Source organism: Oncorhynchus keta, chromosome 14, assembly GCF_023373465.1.
Source record: "Oncorhynchus keta strain PuntledgeMale-10-30-2019 chromosome 14, Oket_V2, whole genome shotgun sequence".
NCBI lineage: Eukaryota > Metazoa > Chordata > Actinopteri > Salmoniformes > Salmonidae > Oncorhynchus > Oncorhynchus keta.
In genome coordinates this window covers 25600890-25617665 of record NC_068434.1, presented here as the reverse complement: position 1 = coordinate 25617665, position 16776 = coordinate 25600890, and the positions used below count along the sequence as shown (strand labels likewise).

Below are 16776 nucleotides of genomic sequence, written 5' to 3'. Positions count from 1 at the left end.
AGACTGCTGCCTACACAGAGACTCATATCACTGGCCACTCTAATAAATGGATCACTAGTCACTTTAAACAATGCCACTTTAATAATGTTAACATATCTTACATTACTCATATGTATATACTGTGCCTATTGCACCTTGCCTATGCTGCTCAGCATCGCTCATCCATATATTTCTATGTACATATTCTTATTCCATCCCTTTAGATTTGTGTGTATTAGGTAGTTGTTGGGAATTGTTAGTTTACTTGTTAGATATTACTGCACTGTCGGAACTAGAAGCACAAGCATTTCGCTACACTCGCATTAACATCTGCTAACCATATGTATGTGACCAATAAAATTTTATTTGATGTTGTGTAATTGTTAAATATTACTTGTTAGATATTACTGCACTGTCGGAACTAGAAGCACAAGCATTTTGGAGTGGGTCTATGGTTTCTGGGATAATAGTGTTGATGTGAGCTATGACCAGCCTTTCAACGCACTTCATGGCTACAGACGTGAGTGCTATGGGTCGGAGTCATTTAGGCAGGTTACCTTAGTGTGTTTGGGCACAGGGACTATGGTGGTCTGCTTGAAACATGTTGGTATTACAGACCTGGCCAGGGACAGGTTGAAAATGTCAGTGAAGACACTTGCCAGTTGGTCACAGCCCTTAGTCGTGGTATGTTAGCCATATATCACACATCCTCGGGCCTTATTGTTTAATCATGGCAGTCAAAACAAGTTACATCGACATCCATTGATGGAAAATGATCTGGAGAGTTTAATAAAGGCGATTGATCTTTTCTCTTGTGCCATTCTTAAACTCGCAAGAATTATTATTTTGATAGAAAACCGAATTTTGCTTAATAGCCTACGTCATTAAACAAATCCTTAATTTGCTCAATAACGTTATGGGGAAACAAACATTTATTGGATAAATGTGGCAACACCCCTCTTTCTGCGAAAACCTTTTTGGGGCAAGTTTTCACATCTGCGTAGGTTTTCAGATTTCATTGGGCTAGACATTTTAGTTGGACCTGACAACCCTGACAATTTTCCTGTTTGACCGCTAGGGTATTACAACTCATACTGTGACACTCTATTCGCCTGAACAGGACAACTTTGTGTCCGTTTAAGGTTTTAAAACGTATTACTTACATTTTTGTCATTTATACAGAGGAGAAAAAAACGCTAATATTTATGACACGTAGCAGTGATATGTTTTTATAAAAGAAAAACAATTGAATGGTCCTTCAATTTACGGCGCCATATTTAATACATCGCAGTTTATGATGATAGCTAGCAAGTAAACTACCTGTCTGCAATCGTAAACTTTAGATTTGTATCTTAAAGCAAGCCACCACATCGAAATGAACGCCATAGATCATGTGAGGGATATGGCCGCCGCGGGACTTCACTCAAACGTTCGGATAATTAGTAGTTTACTGCTGACAATGAGCAATAACAATCCGTAAGTAACAGTATAGTATTAGCTAGCTGGTTGGCTAGCTACTGAACATCCCTCTGAGGTATTAGCTATCCAACTAAGTTATTCACTCCATTTGATCATCTTCAAAAGCATATAATTCTGTACAATTGATAACACATGTCCTAATCAATGCATGCTTATCGTCACGAGCCAAGCTGACAAGGACGCAGTTGGCAGTATTTATATCTAGCTAGCAAGCCAACTAGATTAAGATGGGTGTAAAAGTACTCTGAACAAGAATATAAACGCAAAGATTTTGCTGAGTTGCAGTTCATATAAGGAAATCAGTAAATTGAAAAAAAAAATGCATTAGGCCATAATCTATGGATTTTACATGACTGGGCAGGGGCGCAGCCAAGCGTGGGAGGGCATAGGCCCACCCACTTGGGAGCCAGGTTAACTCACTGAGGATCCTGGGCAGGTGTGGTTACACATGGTCTGTGGTTGTGAGGCCGGTTGGATGTACTGCCAAATTTTCTATTACAACGTTGGAGGTTGCTTATGGTAGAGGAATTAACAGTAAATTATCTGGAAACAGCTCTGGTGGACAGTCCTACAGTCAGCATGCCATATCCATGCTCTCTCAACTTGAGACATCTGTGGTATTGTTGCGTGACAAAACAGCACAGGCCTTTTGTGCCCAGCACAAGGTGCACCTGTGTAATGATCATGCTGTTTTTCAGTTTTTTTTTTAATACACCACACCTGTCAGGTGAATAGATGATCTTGACAACGGGTAAAATGCTCACCAATTGCGATTTAAACATTTTTGTGCATATGGAACATTTCTGGGATCAGCTCATGAGACATAGGACCAGCACTTTAGATGTTGCATTTTATATTTTTGTTCAGTGTAGTTGTATCTGGAAGTGTAGTTGTATCTGGATTAATAATGTGACTATTTGTGAAAAGATTTTGTATGTTGATTGCTAATTTCCTTGACCACTTCATATAGTTATTGTCAGACAAATACTGTGCCAGAGGGTGATGCATGTACCACATCTGTTCTTTCAGAGAACTGTTCTCACCATCCCAGAAGTACCAGCTGCTGGTTTATCATGCAGATGCCATCTTCCATGACAAGGAGTACCGTAATGCTGCTTGCAAGTACAACATGGCACTGCAGCAGAAGAAAGTGCTCAGCAAAACTTCTAAAGTGCGGCCATCTACCGGGGGAACTGCATTCTCCTTGCAGTCACAGGTGTGGAAGGCTCCCAACTCTTGTCAATTACAACATATCTGGCTGTAGCAACAGGCATCCATGTCATTCATTCAAAATAATGCACATTTGACTGAGCTGCTCTACAGACTATTTGTAATAGTGTACAATGTGCATTCCCTTCTGAATTGACCAAATGCCATTTTTCTTTATTTCAGAGTTTTCCCTCAGAGATTGAGGTCAAGTATAAGATTGCAGAGTGCTACACCATCCTGAAGCTGGATAAGGATGCAATTGCAGTGCTTGATGGGATTCCATCTAGACAGAGAACCCCAAAGGTAGGTTGCTGTTTTGAGGTCCCCTCCTGAAAGCCCCATCCTCTCTCAATGACACCCAAGCTTGCAGTGCCGTTTTATGACTATTTCAATAAAGTAAAGCAGCCCAGATTCTTTTGAGGAATTTCCGAATTGCATATTTGTTTATCTTTCCTCAGATCAACATGATGCTGGCTAATCTGTACAGGAAGGCTGGACACGAACGCTCTGCTGTCACAAGTTACAAAGAGGTCCTGAGACAGTGTCCCTTGGCACTGGATGCCATCATTGGTGTGGACTAGTTACTGGGATGTTTCTGTAGTGCGTCACACAGACATGCCAAAATCCCATGTTGTGCTCTATGTTTTGAAGGGTTCTTTTACCTCCTTGTCTGTTGTAGGTCTCTTGTCTCTGTCAGTGAAGGGAGCTGAGGTGGCGTCCATGACTATGGATGTGATCCAGAGTCTTCCCAACCTGGAGTGGCTCTCTGTGTGGATCAAATCCTATGCCTTCATACATGCAGGGGATAACCACAGAGCAATCAACTCCATCCGGTGAGCAGACCAGTTCCTCATCCCACCATGGGGGTGTTATTCATTTCATGAATCATAATTTCCGGTGTTGTTAAACTATGGCTCTCATTCTGGGTGTTGTGTTTCTCTGTTTCATGATTCTCCTTCTCAGCTCCCTGGAGAAGAAGTCTCTAATGCGTGACAATGTGGACCTGCTGGTGAGCCTGGCAGATGTGTACTTCAGGGCAGACGACACAAAGAACTCCATCCTGAAGTTTGAGCAGGCCCAGATGCTGGACCCTTATCTGATCAAAGGTACTGGACAGCAGACATCAGAAAACCCATCACTGACTAAATAAATCGGTTTCCTAGGACTCACTAAGCCAGTCTAGCGATTCTTATCTAAGACATTAACTATTAGGTTTTTATTTATAGTTGAACTAATTCAGTTATGTTGTCTTTACTTACTGTCAGGCATGGATGTATATGGCTACCTTATGGCACGTGAGGGGCACCTGGAGGATGTTGAGGTCCTGGGAGGAAGGCTGTTCAACATCTCAGACCAGCATGCAGAGCCCTGGGTCATATCTGGGTAATACGGCTGGGAATTGCCAAGATAATCACGATACTTAGGTGCTGATACGATATCTGCTGTGATTCTCATGATTGTATATGTATTGCAATTCGATGTTCCAAACATATTGCTCACTATACAGTGCATTTGGAAAGTATTCAGACCCCTTGACTTTTTCTAAATTTTGTTAGGTTACAGCCTTATTCTAAAATGGATTAAAAACATTTTTTTTACCTCATCTATTCACAATACCCCCATAATGACAAAGCGAAAACAGGTTTTTAGAAATTGTTGCAAATGTATAAAAAAAACAAAAAAACATACCTTATTTACATAAGGATTCAGACCCTTTGCTATGAGACTCAAAATTGAGCTTGGGTGCATCCTGTTTCCAATGATCATCCTTGAGATGTTTCTACAACTTGATTGGAGTCCACCTGTGGTAAATTTAATTGATTGGACAAGATTTGGAAAGGCACAAACCTGTCTATATAAGGTCCCACAGTTGACAGGGCATGTCAGAGCAAAAACCAAGCCATGAGGTCGAAGGAATTGTTTGTAGAGCTACGAGACAGGATTGTGCCGAGGCACAGATCTGGGGAAGGGTACCAAAACATTTCTGCATTGAAGGTCCCCAAGAACACAGTGGCTAAATACATGTTCCTACCAATCTGGTTTTTGGTGGCTCAGATGTCACAGCTTCTACAGTAAGCGCTACTCCCGGGCCCTCTACCTGGGTGCCAAGGCCATCCAGCTGAACTGCAACAGTGTGCAAGCCCTCCTCCTGAAAGGGGCAGCACTGAGGAACATGGGCCGAGTGCAGGAGGCCATCATCCACTTCAGAGAGGCCATGCGCCTGGCGCCCTGCCGTCTGGACTGCTATGAAGGCAAGGGGACCTTCTTGTTCTGATCGCATCATTGTAATGAACATCTGTTTTCATCTTGAACTGCCCCCACATAAAGCTGCAACATCAGAGGTTGTTTTTTGTTTTGTTACTAGTATTGAGTTAGTCATGAGCCTTCTCTGTCCCCAGGTCTGATTGACTGTTACCTGGCATCCAATGGGATCCGAGAGGCAATGGGGATGGCCAATAACATCTATAAGACCCTGGGAGCGAATGCCCAGACTCTGACCATCCTGGCTATAGTCTGCCTGGAGGACCCTGTGACCCAGGAGAAGGCCAAAACCCTGCTGGACAAGGCGCTAGCCCAGAGGCCTTACTACACCAAGGCTGTGGTCAAGAAGGCAGAGCTGCTAAGTATGTGGCTTGGTAGCAAACCCTGAAGTTCTATTAGTTGTTTTGCTGTAGAGATTTAGAACCATTGTATCTTTTGTCATTTTTCTTTTACTGAAGATGTTGGGGACAAGAGATGATATTGTGTTTGTTTTCCCATTTAAGGTCGGGAACAGAAATACGAGGAAGGGATTGCTCTTCTCCGGAATGCCTTGGCCAATCAGAGCGACTGTGTGGTGCACAGGTTGCTGGGGGATTTCTTGGTGGCGGTCAATGATTACCAAGAGGCTATGGACCAATACAGCATAGCACTTAGGTAATGTTACACCAAAGTCCAGGGTTTTACACAACTCATGAAATGTTAATGCAGTGTCGCTCTTAGGCCTACCTTTTCTCAAATATGTAAATGGTGCACTTCGATCTTGAGACTGCACATGTTTCTCTATCATCTGACTCCATCTGTCTTTCAGCCTGGACCCAAATGACCAGATGTCTCTGGAAGGAATGCAGAGGATGGAGGAGGAGAGCCTTGCTGATGCCACTGTGGAGCTGGATGGAGATGACATGGAGGGCAGCGGGGAGGATGGAGAGCTGGAAGGCAGTGACAGTGAGGCAGTCCAGTGGGCAGACCAGGAGCAGTGGTTTGGCATGCAGTGACCCAGGCCCACTGCAGAGACACCAGGTGCACAGCAGGGGGCTGGGGAAATATGCCACACATGGGCATCATGGGTTCCTGATATAATACTCCGGTGGACTCTATATGGATACAAGATACAGGTGTATAAAGCCCCATCTCAGGGTTATAGACATCATAGCAGCCACTGAGGTTTGGGGAGGATGCATTTTATAACCCAGCAGCCCAAAATTATAACCTGCCATTCCACGTCTCCTTCCCTTTGCGATCACTGATTAGTTGGTAGGTGAAAATGAATGTTACTAACCTATTTCATACCCATCAGGGGTCCAAGAGTAAAGGAGATGAGGCTATTTAGGATTGTTGGGCCATGGCCCCAGAGTTTCCTTGTTTGTTGGGTTAACACAAGATAATCTGAAGCCAGTAATCATTGAAATTCTGTTTTTTTCTGTTTGTAATATTTGCATGTATTAACACATATTGGTGTGAAACTGGTGACATACCTGATTATTCAGAAGGGAAAGTAACTTAAGACCTGTCTCTCAATGTTGTGTGTCAATCATGGGGTCATTTAATTTGACACATTCTTTGCAAAGTAATGTTAGTTTTCCAATGCAGATGTTTAACCATGTGGTGTGTGTGTGTGTGTAGGAGATATAAAATCATGACGTCTGGTCTCATGCCCTGACATTTTATTGAAGTTTGTGGTAAATTAGTGACTTGAGTAACAGTTCTAGTCAACTCGTCCTCCAGTACCCCCCCAGACAAATGCATGTGATTCAATTAATTGAGGGCTTGATGATTAGTTGACAATTTGAATCAAGTTTGCTTGTCTGGGGCTAAAATGTGTGCCGTTGAGGGTACAAGGACTGGAGTTGGGAAATACTGCTCTAAAACATCCTTGTATTTAGGCTAGAAGCAAGGTAGCTTCAAATGAATACACATCTCCAATCTGGCATATAGAAGATCGGCAACATATTAATGTAGAATTGCTTTATTTACCTGAAACCACAAGTCATGACTATACAATCGTCAGCTCTGAAATGAGTTTGGCACATGTGTACCATTGAAGCGACTGACTTCCTTTCAGGGTAATGGATCTATCGCCACACCTCCGCCTTCCCAGATGCTTAAAAATTTTTGCACATTCAGCGCAAAGAAAAGTCTATTTGGTTATTTTACACATCCCCCCAAAAAGAGTTCCTTAGGAAAAGATAACATTTGTACTATTGTCCATTTAATTTATCAATACATTAATTATTACACATCTGATAAAATGGCTGCTTCAGAGGACCTGCATCATGGAAGTGTACATTAAGATAACATAGGAACTCTGTGTCTAGTTTGAAGGCTGCATTTACACAGGCAACCCAATTCTGATATTTTTCTACTTTTGCCAATAATTGGGCAAAAGACCAGAAATGGGCTGTCATGTATAAACGTAGCCTATGGCGCTTCATGTAGTAAGGATGGAGGGACCTGGGATTGGTTCATTTGATTCCAAAAACATGTATACCCATTCAGTTAAAAAATATATACCATTTGATTACTTTTTTTTGTCATGTAATTGCTTATGAAATGTATCAATCATGTCTTGATAGCTCTTCTTTATTGACATGCAGGTCTTGGAAGATGTGCTGCTCAAAACACATGCACAACACTAAAGCAGTTCCTACAAGGGATTTATAGGAGGAGCGGGCTTACACGGCACTAGCTGCAGAGAGAGGAGAGAGAAAGACAGGGAGAAACCAAATCAATCATAGGACAGACAGAAACAAGGCATCGGTCAAAAAAGCAACGATGCAAACAGAGACATGTCTCTCTCACTGGGAATTTAAAAAGGGATGGTGAACAGAAAGCCATTAGGTCATCTACTGCTTCATTTCCTACAGTCATGTCTAGGGCCATGCCACATGCAAACAGAAAGATGAGAATAAATGCAGTAAGACATTCAGTGGTGTAAAGTACTTAAGCAAAATTACTTTAAAGTACATCTTTTTGTGTACTTTACTATTTATATTTTTCAACTTTTACTTCACTACATCCCTAAGGAAAATTATGTACTTTTTACTCTATACATTTTCCTTGACACCCCAAAATACTCATTCAAGTTTTGATAGCTTAGTAGGACAGAAAATGGTCCAATTGACACACCCTACTGCCTCTGATCTGGCAGACTCACTAAACACAAACACTTCATTTGTAAATGAGTGTTGGAGTGTGACCCTGGCTATCTGTAAATAAAAACAATTGTGCCATCTGGTTTGCATAATAAGCTATTTTAAATTATATACTTACATATCAATAGTAAAAATGTATTTAAAATCAAATACTTTTAGACTTTTACTCAAGTATGACAATTGGGTATTCTTTGCACCACTGATTGGAAGAAATAGCAGTTAGGTTTAAGAACACTCAAGCATTTACTGGCATGGTATTGGAAAAAGCATGCTTTCTAGGAATACCCATTACCTACAGTGTTTCTAAAACACGCTCAAGTAAAACTAGTGTAAAAGTTATGGAGCATCTTTAAAACTCTATACACAGATACTATTTTGAGTTATATGTACAGACTCTTCTACAAGCCAGTCATTTTAGCATTGGGCCTATATACTATGGCCAAATCAGTCTGCTTAGTGATCCACCCCAATAGGGAGTGCTGACCACAACAATCCCATCAAAGCATCCATCTTGTGCTAAACTGATAAGAAAATCCACCACTTGGTGTGTTTATACATATTAAAGTACAGTATATGCACAATACTTAATCTATAGAATTATTGTAATAAGACACTACAGTGTCCATAAATGAAGACCAAACATAAAAAAGTTAACCTTAATGAAAAGACAGAATATATTGTGTTCAAGTAAACGTGTTTAACGACAGGCTTGTCTATATTACAAAAAACTGCTTTGAATTGAACTAAGGTAACATTTACATATTTCTCCTAACCTTAACCTCCCTCAAGGAACATCAAAAGAACACAGATTAACTTTAAAAAAAGCAACATAAAAATGCAAATGAGGGCTCTAGATTTCCTTATTCACAAGCGAAATGGCACATACCTCAACACTCAATATGACAATGTTTATGAAAAGCTTACTGAGGAAAACAGGTAGTAATCAATTGTGATATCAATAGCATTGAGGTAGCTGTGCTCTAGACTAGAGCAGAAAATAAACACGAAAAAAGCAAACAGGGGAACGAACAATCATTAATTTGGTGAAGAAATCCCCGTTATTCATGCCTGGGCAGAATACATGCAGTTTTGGTACAGACTTCTGATTCAGTGCAAATGATGGTCCTTACAGTTATGGCACAGCATAGTTATCTACAAGTTCTTCAGAGGTCAAAGTTCACACTGAAAACAAGTGAAACGTTTGAGTTCTGTGCGCTGCCCCCCCGCCTTCCCAAAGCTACAAAAATCTTAATTTTGATAAAATAGTGTTAATTCTCTGTACACAGAACAGCTCCTAAATAGCAGATTTTTTTATGCCTGTTCAAAAAGAATGGGGAGCAAAAAAATAACCAAAAGCTTGATATTAAAGACATGGCCAAATGACAAACAAAACACATTAAAAATATGAATAAAAAAGCGGAATGGTGAAAATGTCCTGGAGACGAACCAGCAGAGGGCTCACAGATTACATCTGTCATCAACACAGGTACAAATGTTGACTTGAGCTCTCACTGCAGTTGATGTGGTTGTTGTAGTTGATCCTGGTTAATGGGGGATTTTGTTAGATGTGTGTTAATCTCCACTCACACTGGTGCACTGGGAGGGTTGTGTGGTGTAGTCAGGACCAGAACAGGGCAGACACGTTAGTGTCGATGCTGTAGAGCCACAGCACCAGGGGGAGGGTGATGCCCACAAAGGGCCAGGAGATGCCCTCTGTGCATGCAGAGAGGGACCAGCCTTTGCTGGCTGACTTAGACTCTGGCTGGTTACCGGGTTCCAGGTAGTTCCTGGCCACGAACTTTAGCAGCTCATCCAGCAGGATGACGGGCAGGGAGATCTTCAGCACCACCAGCCACTGGGTCAGGTCCAGAGGGGTGATCTGGAAGATGACCTGGAGAGATAGAGGAGGAGAATGAGGGATGGAAAGAGAGAACATGGGGAACCTATAGATTGACCTGGTTGATATAAGTAAAGCTGACTTACAGGCAGTGGCTCCACATAGAGGATGAGGAAGTGGAGGGACATGGAGAGGCAGATGGCCCCCAGCAGCCAGATGTTCTCCCAGGGAGGCATACGCAGCAAGGACTGGTTCTCTGACAGGCTAGGAGAAGGTCACATTGTGGATCAGATAAGTCAAAACTCTATATTCTATTCTTGTACTTACAAAAGTTCGAGCTGTCCTCCACTGAATGCAAATGATTTTTGAGGATGAAAGAAAGCTCATGTCACTGCAGGAGACTCACCTGTTAAGGGCATTGCACATCTCAATGGTGACAAGCACAGACAGGGCCATGGTCATTGGGTAGGGGGACTCAAACACATGACACTCCAGGTCTGAGAAGTCAGGGTTGTCAGGGGAACACTGCAGGAAGTGGCTCTGTGTGGGAGGAGTCAGACACGAGAGACATAAGAAAGGCTGGGAGGTAAAACACCATTTGGACAGTAAAGCTGACATCTAGGTGTTAGTCTCACCAGCTGGTACAGAGAGATCATAGGGCCATCCTCAGCAGCCACGAACCACCAGGTAGCGGCTCCCACTGTGGCAGCTCCCACATAGCCTGAGGACAGAGACACAGCTGACTGACTGTGGGACAGACTAGTTCTATAACTAGGAAGACAATGGACAGGCGGAGAGGTGCACAAGAACAGTATGTGGCAGGGTATGCCAGTAGCAGTGAGCTTGAGAAAATGTTAAGATTGAGCTATCTGATATAGAATTGGAAACAAAGCACAACAGTCCCATTAACTCACAGCCGATGGCCAGGTATCTGAAGAAGAGCCATCCGGAGATGAGGGGCTCCTTGGCACTGCGGGGGGGCTTGTTCATGATGTCCAGGTCTGGGGGGTTGAAGCCCAGTGCAGTGGCAGGGAGACCATCTGTCACCAGGTTGACCCACAGCAGCTGAACGGGGATCAGAGCCTCAGGGAAGCCCAGAGCAGCCGTCAGGAAGATACTGCCCCCATAGAGAAACATCATTAACCTCCACAGGAGCACCATAAAACCACTAGAGACATCACTTTGGCGGCTGGAGGTACGTAAATGACAGACTCACCAGACAACCTCTCCCACGTTGGAGGAGATGAGGTAGCGGATGAACTGTTTCATGTTGTTGTAGATGGCCCTGCCCTCCTCCACAGCCGCCACGATGGAAGAAAAGTTGTCATCGGCCAGGACCATCTCAGAGGCTGACTTGGCCACGGCAGTGCCAGAGCCCATGGCGATGCCAATCTCTGCCTTCTTCAAGGCAGGAGCATCGTTCACTCCATCACCAGTCTGTGGGAGAAACAGATACTTAAGGGTGGATAGGAGGCTACAAGACAACAGTAATAGATATAACAGCTTTGCATGTACAGTAAGGATGCGAGTGGGGGGGGGGGTCAGTGTACCATGGCTGTGATCTCGTCCATGGCCTGCAGGAACTCAACGATCTTGGACTTGTGGGAGGGCTCGACACGGGCGAAGCAGCGGGCGTTGATAACAGCATCGCGTTGGGCCTGAAGGGACAGGTCGTCAAACTCGCGGCCAGTGAACGCCATTTTGTCCACGTCGTCTTCCTCACCCAGGATGCCGATACGGCGGCAGATGGCCACGGCAGTGCCTTTGTTGTCGCCGGTGATCATGATGACGCGGATGCCGGCTAGGCGACACAGCTTGATGGAGGCAGCCACCTCGGTCCTGGGAGGGTCCAGCATGCCAACGCAGCCCACGAAGGTCAGGTCAGACTGGGCAGAGAAACACAAAAACAGAGTCACCATCAGGTTTCCTACTAGAACTTTGCACAATACATCCAAAAGTTATGCTACACTGAACAAAAATATAAAAACGGAAACATGCCACAAGATTTATTGAGTTACAGTTCATTTAAGGAAATCAGTCAATTTAAATAAATTCATTAGGCCCTAATCTATGGATTTTAACTGACTGGGAATACAGATATCTGTTGGTCACAGATCCTTTTGAAAAAGAAGTAAGGGCCCAGATCAGAAAACCAGTCAGTATCTGGTGTGACCACCATTTGCCTCACGCAGGACAACACATCTCCTTCGAATACAGTTGATCAGGCTGTTGATTGTGGCCTATGAAATGGCTGTGCGAAGTTGCTGGATATTGTCGAGAACTGGAATACGCTGTCAAACATTTCAAACCAGAGCATTCCAAACGTGCTCAATGGCGAGGGACAGCTTCCAGGAATTGTGTACAGAACCTTGCGGCATTGAACTGTGCATTATCATGCTGAAATGGTGGTGGATGAATGGCACGACAATGGGCCTTAGGATCTCATCACGGTATCTCTGTACATTCAAATTACCATCAATAAAATGCAATTGTGTTCGTTGTCTGTAGCTTATGCCTGCCCTTACCATAACCCCACCACCACTACGGTGCACTCTGTTCACATCAGCAAACTGCTTGCCCACACGACACCATACATGCTATCTGCCTGGTACAGTTGAAACCGGGATTAATAATTGAAGAGCACACTTCTCCATTGAAAGTGAGCATTTGGCCACTGAGGTCGGTTATGACGCCGAACTGCAGTCGGGTTAAGAACCTGGTGAGGACGACGAGCATGCAGATGAGCTTCCTTGAGACGGTTTCTGACAGAAATACTTTGGTTGTGCAAACTCAGTTTGATCAGCTGTCCGGGTGGCTGGTCTCAGACGACACCGCTGGTGACGAAGCCGGATGTGGAGATCCTGGGCTGACGAGGTCCTGGGCTGGCGTGGTTACATATGGTCTGCGGTTGTGAGGCCGGTTGGACGTACTGCCAAATTTTCTAAAATGACGTTGGAGGCAGCTTATGGTAGTGAAATTAACATGAAATTCTCTGGCAACAGCTATGGTGGACATTCCTGCAGTCAGCATGCCAATTACACACTCTCAAAACTTGATTTCTGTGGCATTGCGTTGTGTGCCAAAACTGCAAATTTTAAAGTGGCCTTTATATTGTCCCCAGTACAAGGTGCACCTGTGTAATGATCATGCTGTTTAATCAGCTTCTTGATATGCCACACCTGTCAGGTGAATGGATTATCTTGGCAAAGGTGAAATTCTCACCAACAGGCAGGTAAAACAAGTTTGAGCACAAAATTTGAAAGAAATAAGCTTTTTATGCGTATGGGAAACTTCAGGCCTTTTATTTCTGCTCAAGAAACATGGGACCACTTTACATGTTGCATTTATATTTGTCTTCATATGATATTAATAGGATCCAGCAGTATAAGTTAGATATGGTATCTACACATAACAAATGCCTTTTAGCAAAATGCCTGTCAACTCCTACTCTATGCAGTGGTGATGAGTAGTGCTCACCTCATAATCAACGAAGCGGGCACAATCAACCAGCACCATGTCCTCCTTCCTGGGTGGGGTGTCCCGGGTGGCCAGAGCCAGGCAGCGCAGGGTGTCACGCCCAGTCCCGTACCCACGGATCGTAGACATGATCCTCTCTTTGATTCCCGGGGTCATGGCAACCTTGCAGGTGCCCACTCTGACATGAGTACATCTGTCAATAACTCCCTCGGGGGCACCCTGTGGGGATTAAAGTGTTTTAAAGGTTGACACACAGATTCAAAACATGGGTGACTTAAAAACACTAACACTTGGTTCAATGTGAGTCAAACATAGCAGTTTATAAAAATGTGGGGATACCTTGACAAACATCTTTCCAAGTGAGGAGCGGGCCTTGTTGGGGGTGCAGTACACAGACATGGATTTCCTGTCTCTGGAGAACTCCAGGGTGAATTCCTTCTTCATCAGTTGCATGATCACCTGACAGACAACACACCACTCAGAAAACCTGCTAACAACTGGCTGTGGAGTACCACACCATTTAATTGTTCAATGGTTGAAGTTAGTGTACATACAGAGTTGCAGGCGTTGGCCCTGTCGATCTTGGTCAGGCCTTTGACATCGGTATCAAACGCATTCATCTTCTCCACCAGGCAGGTGAGAGCCGTCTCTGTAGCCTCGCCAACCTTCTCATACACACCTTTGGCCTGACAACACAAACATAAGCCAATCAGTCAACGCTACTCAACATCCTTTAATGATCCATATTAAGGAGGAGATAAGCAGTCAGGTATGCACACAGACCTCATTGAAGTCCAGAGAGGAGTCATTGCACAGGGCACAGATGGTGGCAATCTCCACTAGACCATCATACGCAGAGGACTTCACTAGTCTGCCATCCTGGTACCTGGAGGGAGACACACAGGCCAGGAGACAAGATTAACTCCCTCCAACGTTTCATGTAATTGGAAGTAAATAAATAATTGTCTCTTAAACGGACTGGCGTTAAGAGAGTATTTGGTACTTACACTTCTCCTTCAGGTGCGTAAGTAGAGCCAGTGATGGTGAACTCATTCAGAGAGCAACTGTTCCCGTCGGCCTGGTCAATGATGAACATCTGGAGACCACAACACAGACAAGGAAAGTTAGGGCTGACTCACACACAAACTAATCATCTCACACCAAATTGTATTAGTCACATGCGCCGAATACAACAGGTAGACCTTACAGTGAAATGCTTACTTACAAGCCCCTAACCAACAATGCAGTTTAAAAAAATACATATAAGAATAATAGATAAAAGTAACAAGTAATTAAAGAGCAGCAGTGAAATAATAATAGCAAGACTATATACAGGCGGGTACCGATACAGAGTCAATGTGCGGAGGCACCGGTTATTTGCGGTAGCATGTACATTTAGGTAGAGTTATTAAAGTGACTATGCATAGATGACAACAGATGGGGTGGGGGGCAATGAAAATAGTCTGGGTAGCCATTTGACTAGATGTTCAAGAGTCTTATTGCTTGGGGGTAGAAGCGGTTTAGAAGCCTCTTGGACCTAGACTTGGCGCTCCGGTACCTCTTGCCGTGCGGTAGCAGAGAGAACAGTCTATGACTAGGGTGGAGTGTGACCATTTTTAGGGCATTCCTCTGACACCGCCTGGTATAGAGGTCCTGGATGGCAGGAAGCGTGGCCCCAGTGATGTACTGGGCCATTCGCACTACACTCCGTAGTGCCTTGCAGTCAGAGGCCGATCAGTTGCCATACCAGGCAGTGATGCAACCAGGCAGTGATGCTCTCGATGGTGCAGCTGTAGAACCTTCTGATTGGGAATAGGTTTTGTCGTGCCCTCTTCACGACTGTCTTGGTGTGCTTGGACCATGTTAGTTTGTTGGTGATGTGGACACCAAGGAACTTGAAGCTCTCAACCTGCTCCACTGCAGCCCCGTTGATGAAAACGGGGGTGTGCTCTGTCCTCTTTTTCCTGTAGTCCACAATCATCTCCTTTGTCTTGATCACGTTGAGGGAGAGGTTGTTGTCCTGGCACCACACGGCCAGGTCTCTGCTCTCCTCCCTATAGGCTGTCTCGTCGTTGATCAGGCCTACCACTGCTGTGTCATCGGCAAATATAATGATGGTGTTGGAGTCGTGCAGTCATGAGTGAACAGGGAGTACAGGAAGGGACTGAGCACGCACACCCCTGAGGGGCCCCCGTGTTGAGGATCACCGTGGCAGATGTGTTGTTACCTACCCTTACCACCTGGGGGCGGCCCATCAAGAAGTCCAGGATCCAATTGCAGAGGGAGTTATTTAGTCGCAGGGTCCTTAGCTTAGTGATGAGCTTTGAGGACACTATGGTGTTGAACACTGAGCTGTAGTCAATGAGTAGCATTCTCACATAGGTGTTCCTTTTGTCTAGGTGGGAAAGGGCAGTGTGGAGTGCAATGGAGATGGCATCATCTGTGGATCTGTTGGGGCTGTCTGCAAATTGGAGTGGGTCTAGGGTTCCTGGGATGATGGTGTTGATGTGAGCCATGACCAGCCTTTCAAAGCACTTCATGGCTACAGACGTGAGCGCTACGGGTAGGTAGTTAAATAGGAAGATAGTTAAATAGGAAGATTGGTGGTCTGCTTAAAACATGTTGGTAATTACAGACTCTGACAGGAAGAGGTTGAAAATGTCAGTGAAGAGACTTGTCAGTTGTTCAGCGCATGCTCGCAGTACACGTCCTACTAATCTGTCTGGCCCTGCAGCCTTGTGAATGTTGACCTGTTTAAAGGTCTTTTTCACAGATTTGCCAAATGGAGGGCGAGGGAGAGCTTTGTATGAGTCTCTGTGTGTGTAATATAGGTGGTCCAGAGTTCTTTTTCCTCTGGTTGCACATTTATCATGCTGATAGAAATTTGGTCAAACGGATTTAAGTTTCCCTGCATTAAAGTCCCCGGCTACTAGGAGCGCCGCCTCTGGGTGAGCGTTTTCTTGTTTGCTTATGGCGGAATACAGCTCATTCAATGCTGTCTTAGTGCCAGCCTCTGACTGTGGTGGTATGTAAACAGTTAAAGAATATAGATGAGAATTATCTCGGTAGGTTGTGTGGTCTACAGCTTATCATGAGATACTCTGCCTCAGGTGAGCAATAGCTCGAGACTTCCTTAGACATTGTGCACCAGCTGTTGTTTACAGAAATACATAGACCGCCGCCCCTCGTCTTACCAGACGCCGCTGTTCTATCCTGCTGTTACATCATATAACCAGCCAGCTGTATGTTGATGTTGTCGTCGTCATTCAGCCACTACGCCGTGAAACATAAGATGTTTGTTTTTAATGTCCCGTTGGTAGTTCAATCTTCTGTGTAACTCATTGATTTTATTGTCCAAAGATTGCACGTTTGCTAGCAGAA

At 44.3% G+C, this 16776-nt stretch overlaps 2 protein-coding genes across 3 annotated transcripts in view; one reads left to right on the top strand and one right to left on the bottom strand.

Moving 5' to 3' along the window:
- The first annotated feature begins 1030 nt into the window (after positions 1–1030).
- LOC118393078 (anaphase-promoting complex subunit 7-like) lies at positions 1031–6581 on the top strand. The gene is made up of 11 exons (XM_035785343.2): positions 1031–1455; positions 2488–2674; positions 2851–2970; positions 3126–3237; positions 3347–3500; positions 3631–3773; positions 3933–4050; positions 4723–4919; positions 5067–5291; positions 5433–5583; positions 5738–6581. Exons 1-11 carry the CDS (start codon positions 1355–1357, stop codon positions 5922–5924), a joined length of 1695 nt encoding a protein of 564 aa, XP_035641236.1. The 5' UTR covers positions 1031–1354; the 3' UTR covers positions 5925–6581.
- Positions 6582–6879: 298 nt separating this feature from the next.
- LOC118393077 (sarcoplasmic/endoplasmic reticulum calcium ATPase 2-like) overlaps positions 6880–16776 on the bottom strand; it is a 30456-nt gene continuing 20559 nt past the window's right edge. The window contains exons 9-21 of one of the 2 annotated variants that reach the window (XM_035785342.2): positions 14403–14491; positions 14179–14281; positions 13950–14081; positions 13735–13854; positions 13396–13614; positions 11469–11804; positions 11135–11355; positions 10833–11035; positions 10554–10639; positions 10325–10458; positions 10065–10182; positions 9852–9972; positions 6880–7615 (exon numbers count right to left, since the gene is read on the bottom strand). In XM_035785342.2, coding sequence (XP_035641235.1) covers positions 7602–7615; positions 9852–9972; positions 10065–10182; positions 10325–10458; positions 10554–10639; positions 10833–11035; positions 11135–11355; positions 11469–11804; positions 13396–13614; positions 13735–13854; positions 13950–14081; positions 14179–14281; positions 14403–14491 — 1896 coding nt within the window. In that variant the 3' untranslated portion in view covers positions 6880–7601. Of the gene's footprint in view, positions 9973–10064; positions 10183–10324; positions 10459–10553; positions 10640–10832; positions 11036–11134; positions 11356–11468; positions 11805–13395; positions 13615–13734; positions 13855–13949; positions 14082–14178; positions 14282–14402; positions 14492–16776 lie in introns of both variants that reach the window. The other variant, XM_035785341.2, reaches the window with a different exon arrangement.

Coding starts and splice junctions, on each gene's coding strand:
- LOC118393078 (XM_035785343.2), top strand. CDS start 1,355: ATGAACGCCATAGATCATGTGAGGGATATGGCCGCCGCGGGACTTCAC. Junction 2,971..3,125: donor CTAGACAGAGAACCCCAAAG/GTAGGTTGCTGT, acceptor ATCTTTCCTCAG/ATCAACATGATGCTGGCTAA. Junction 5,292..5,432: donor CAAGAAGGCAGAGCTGCTAA/GTATGTGGCTTG, acceptor TTCCCATTTAAG/GTCGGGAACAGAAATACGAG.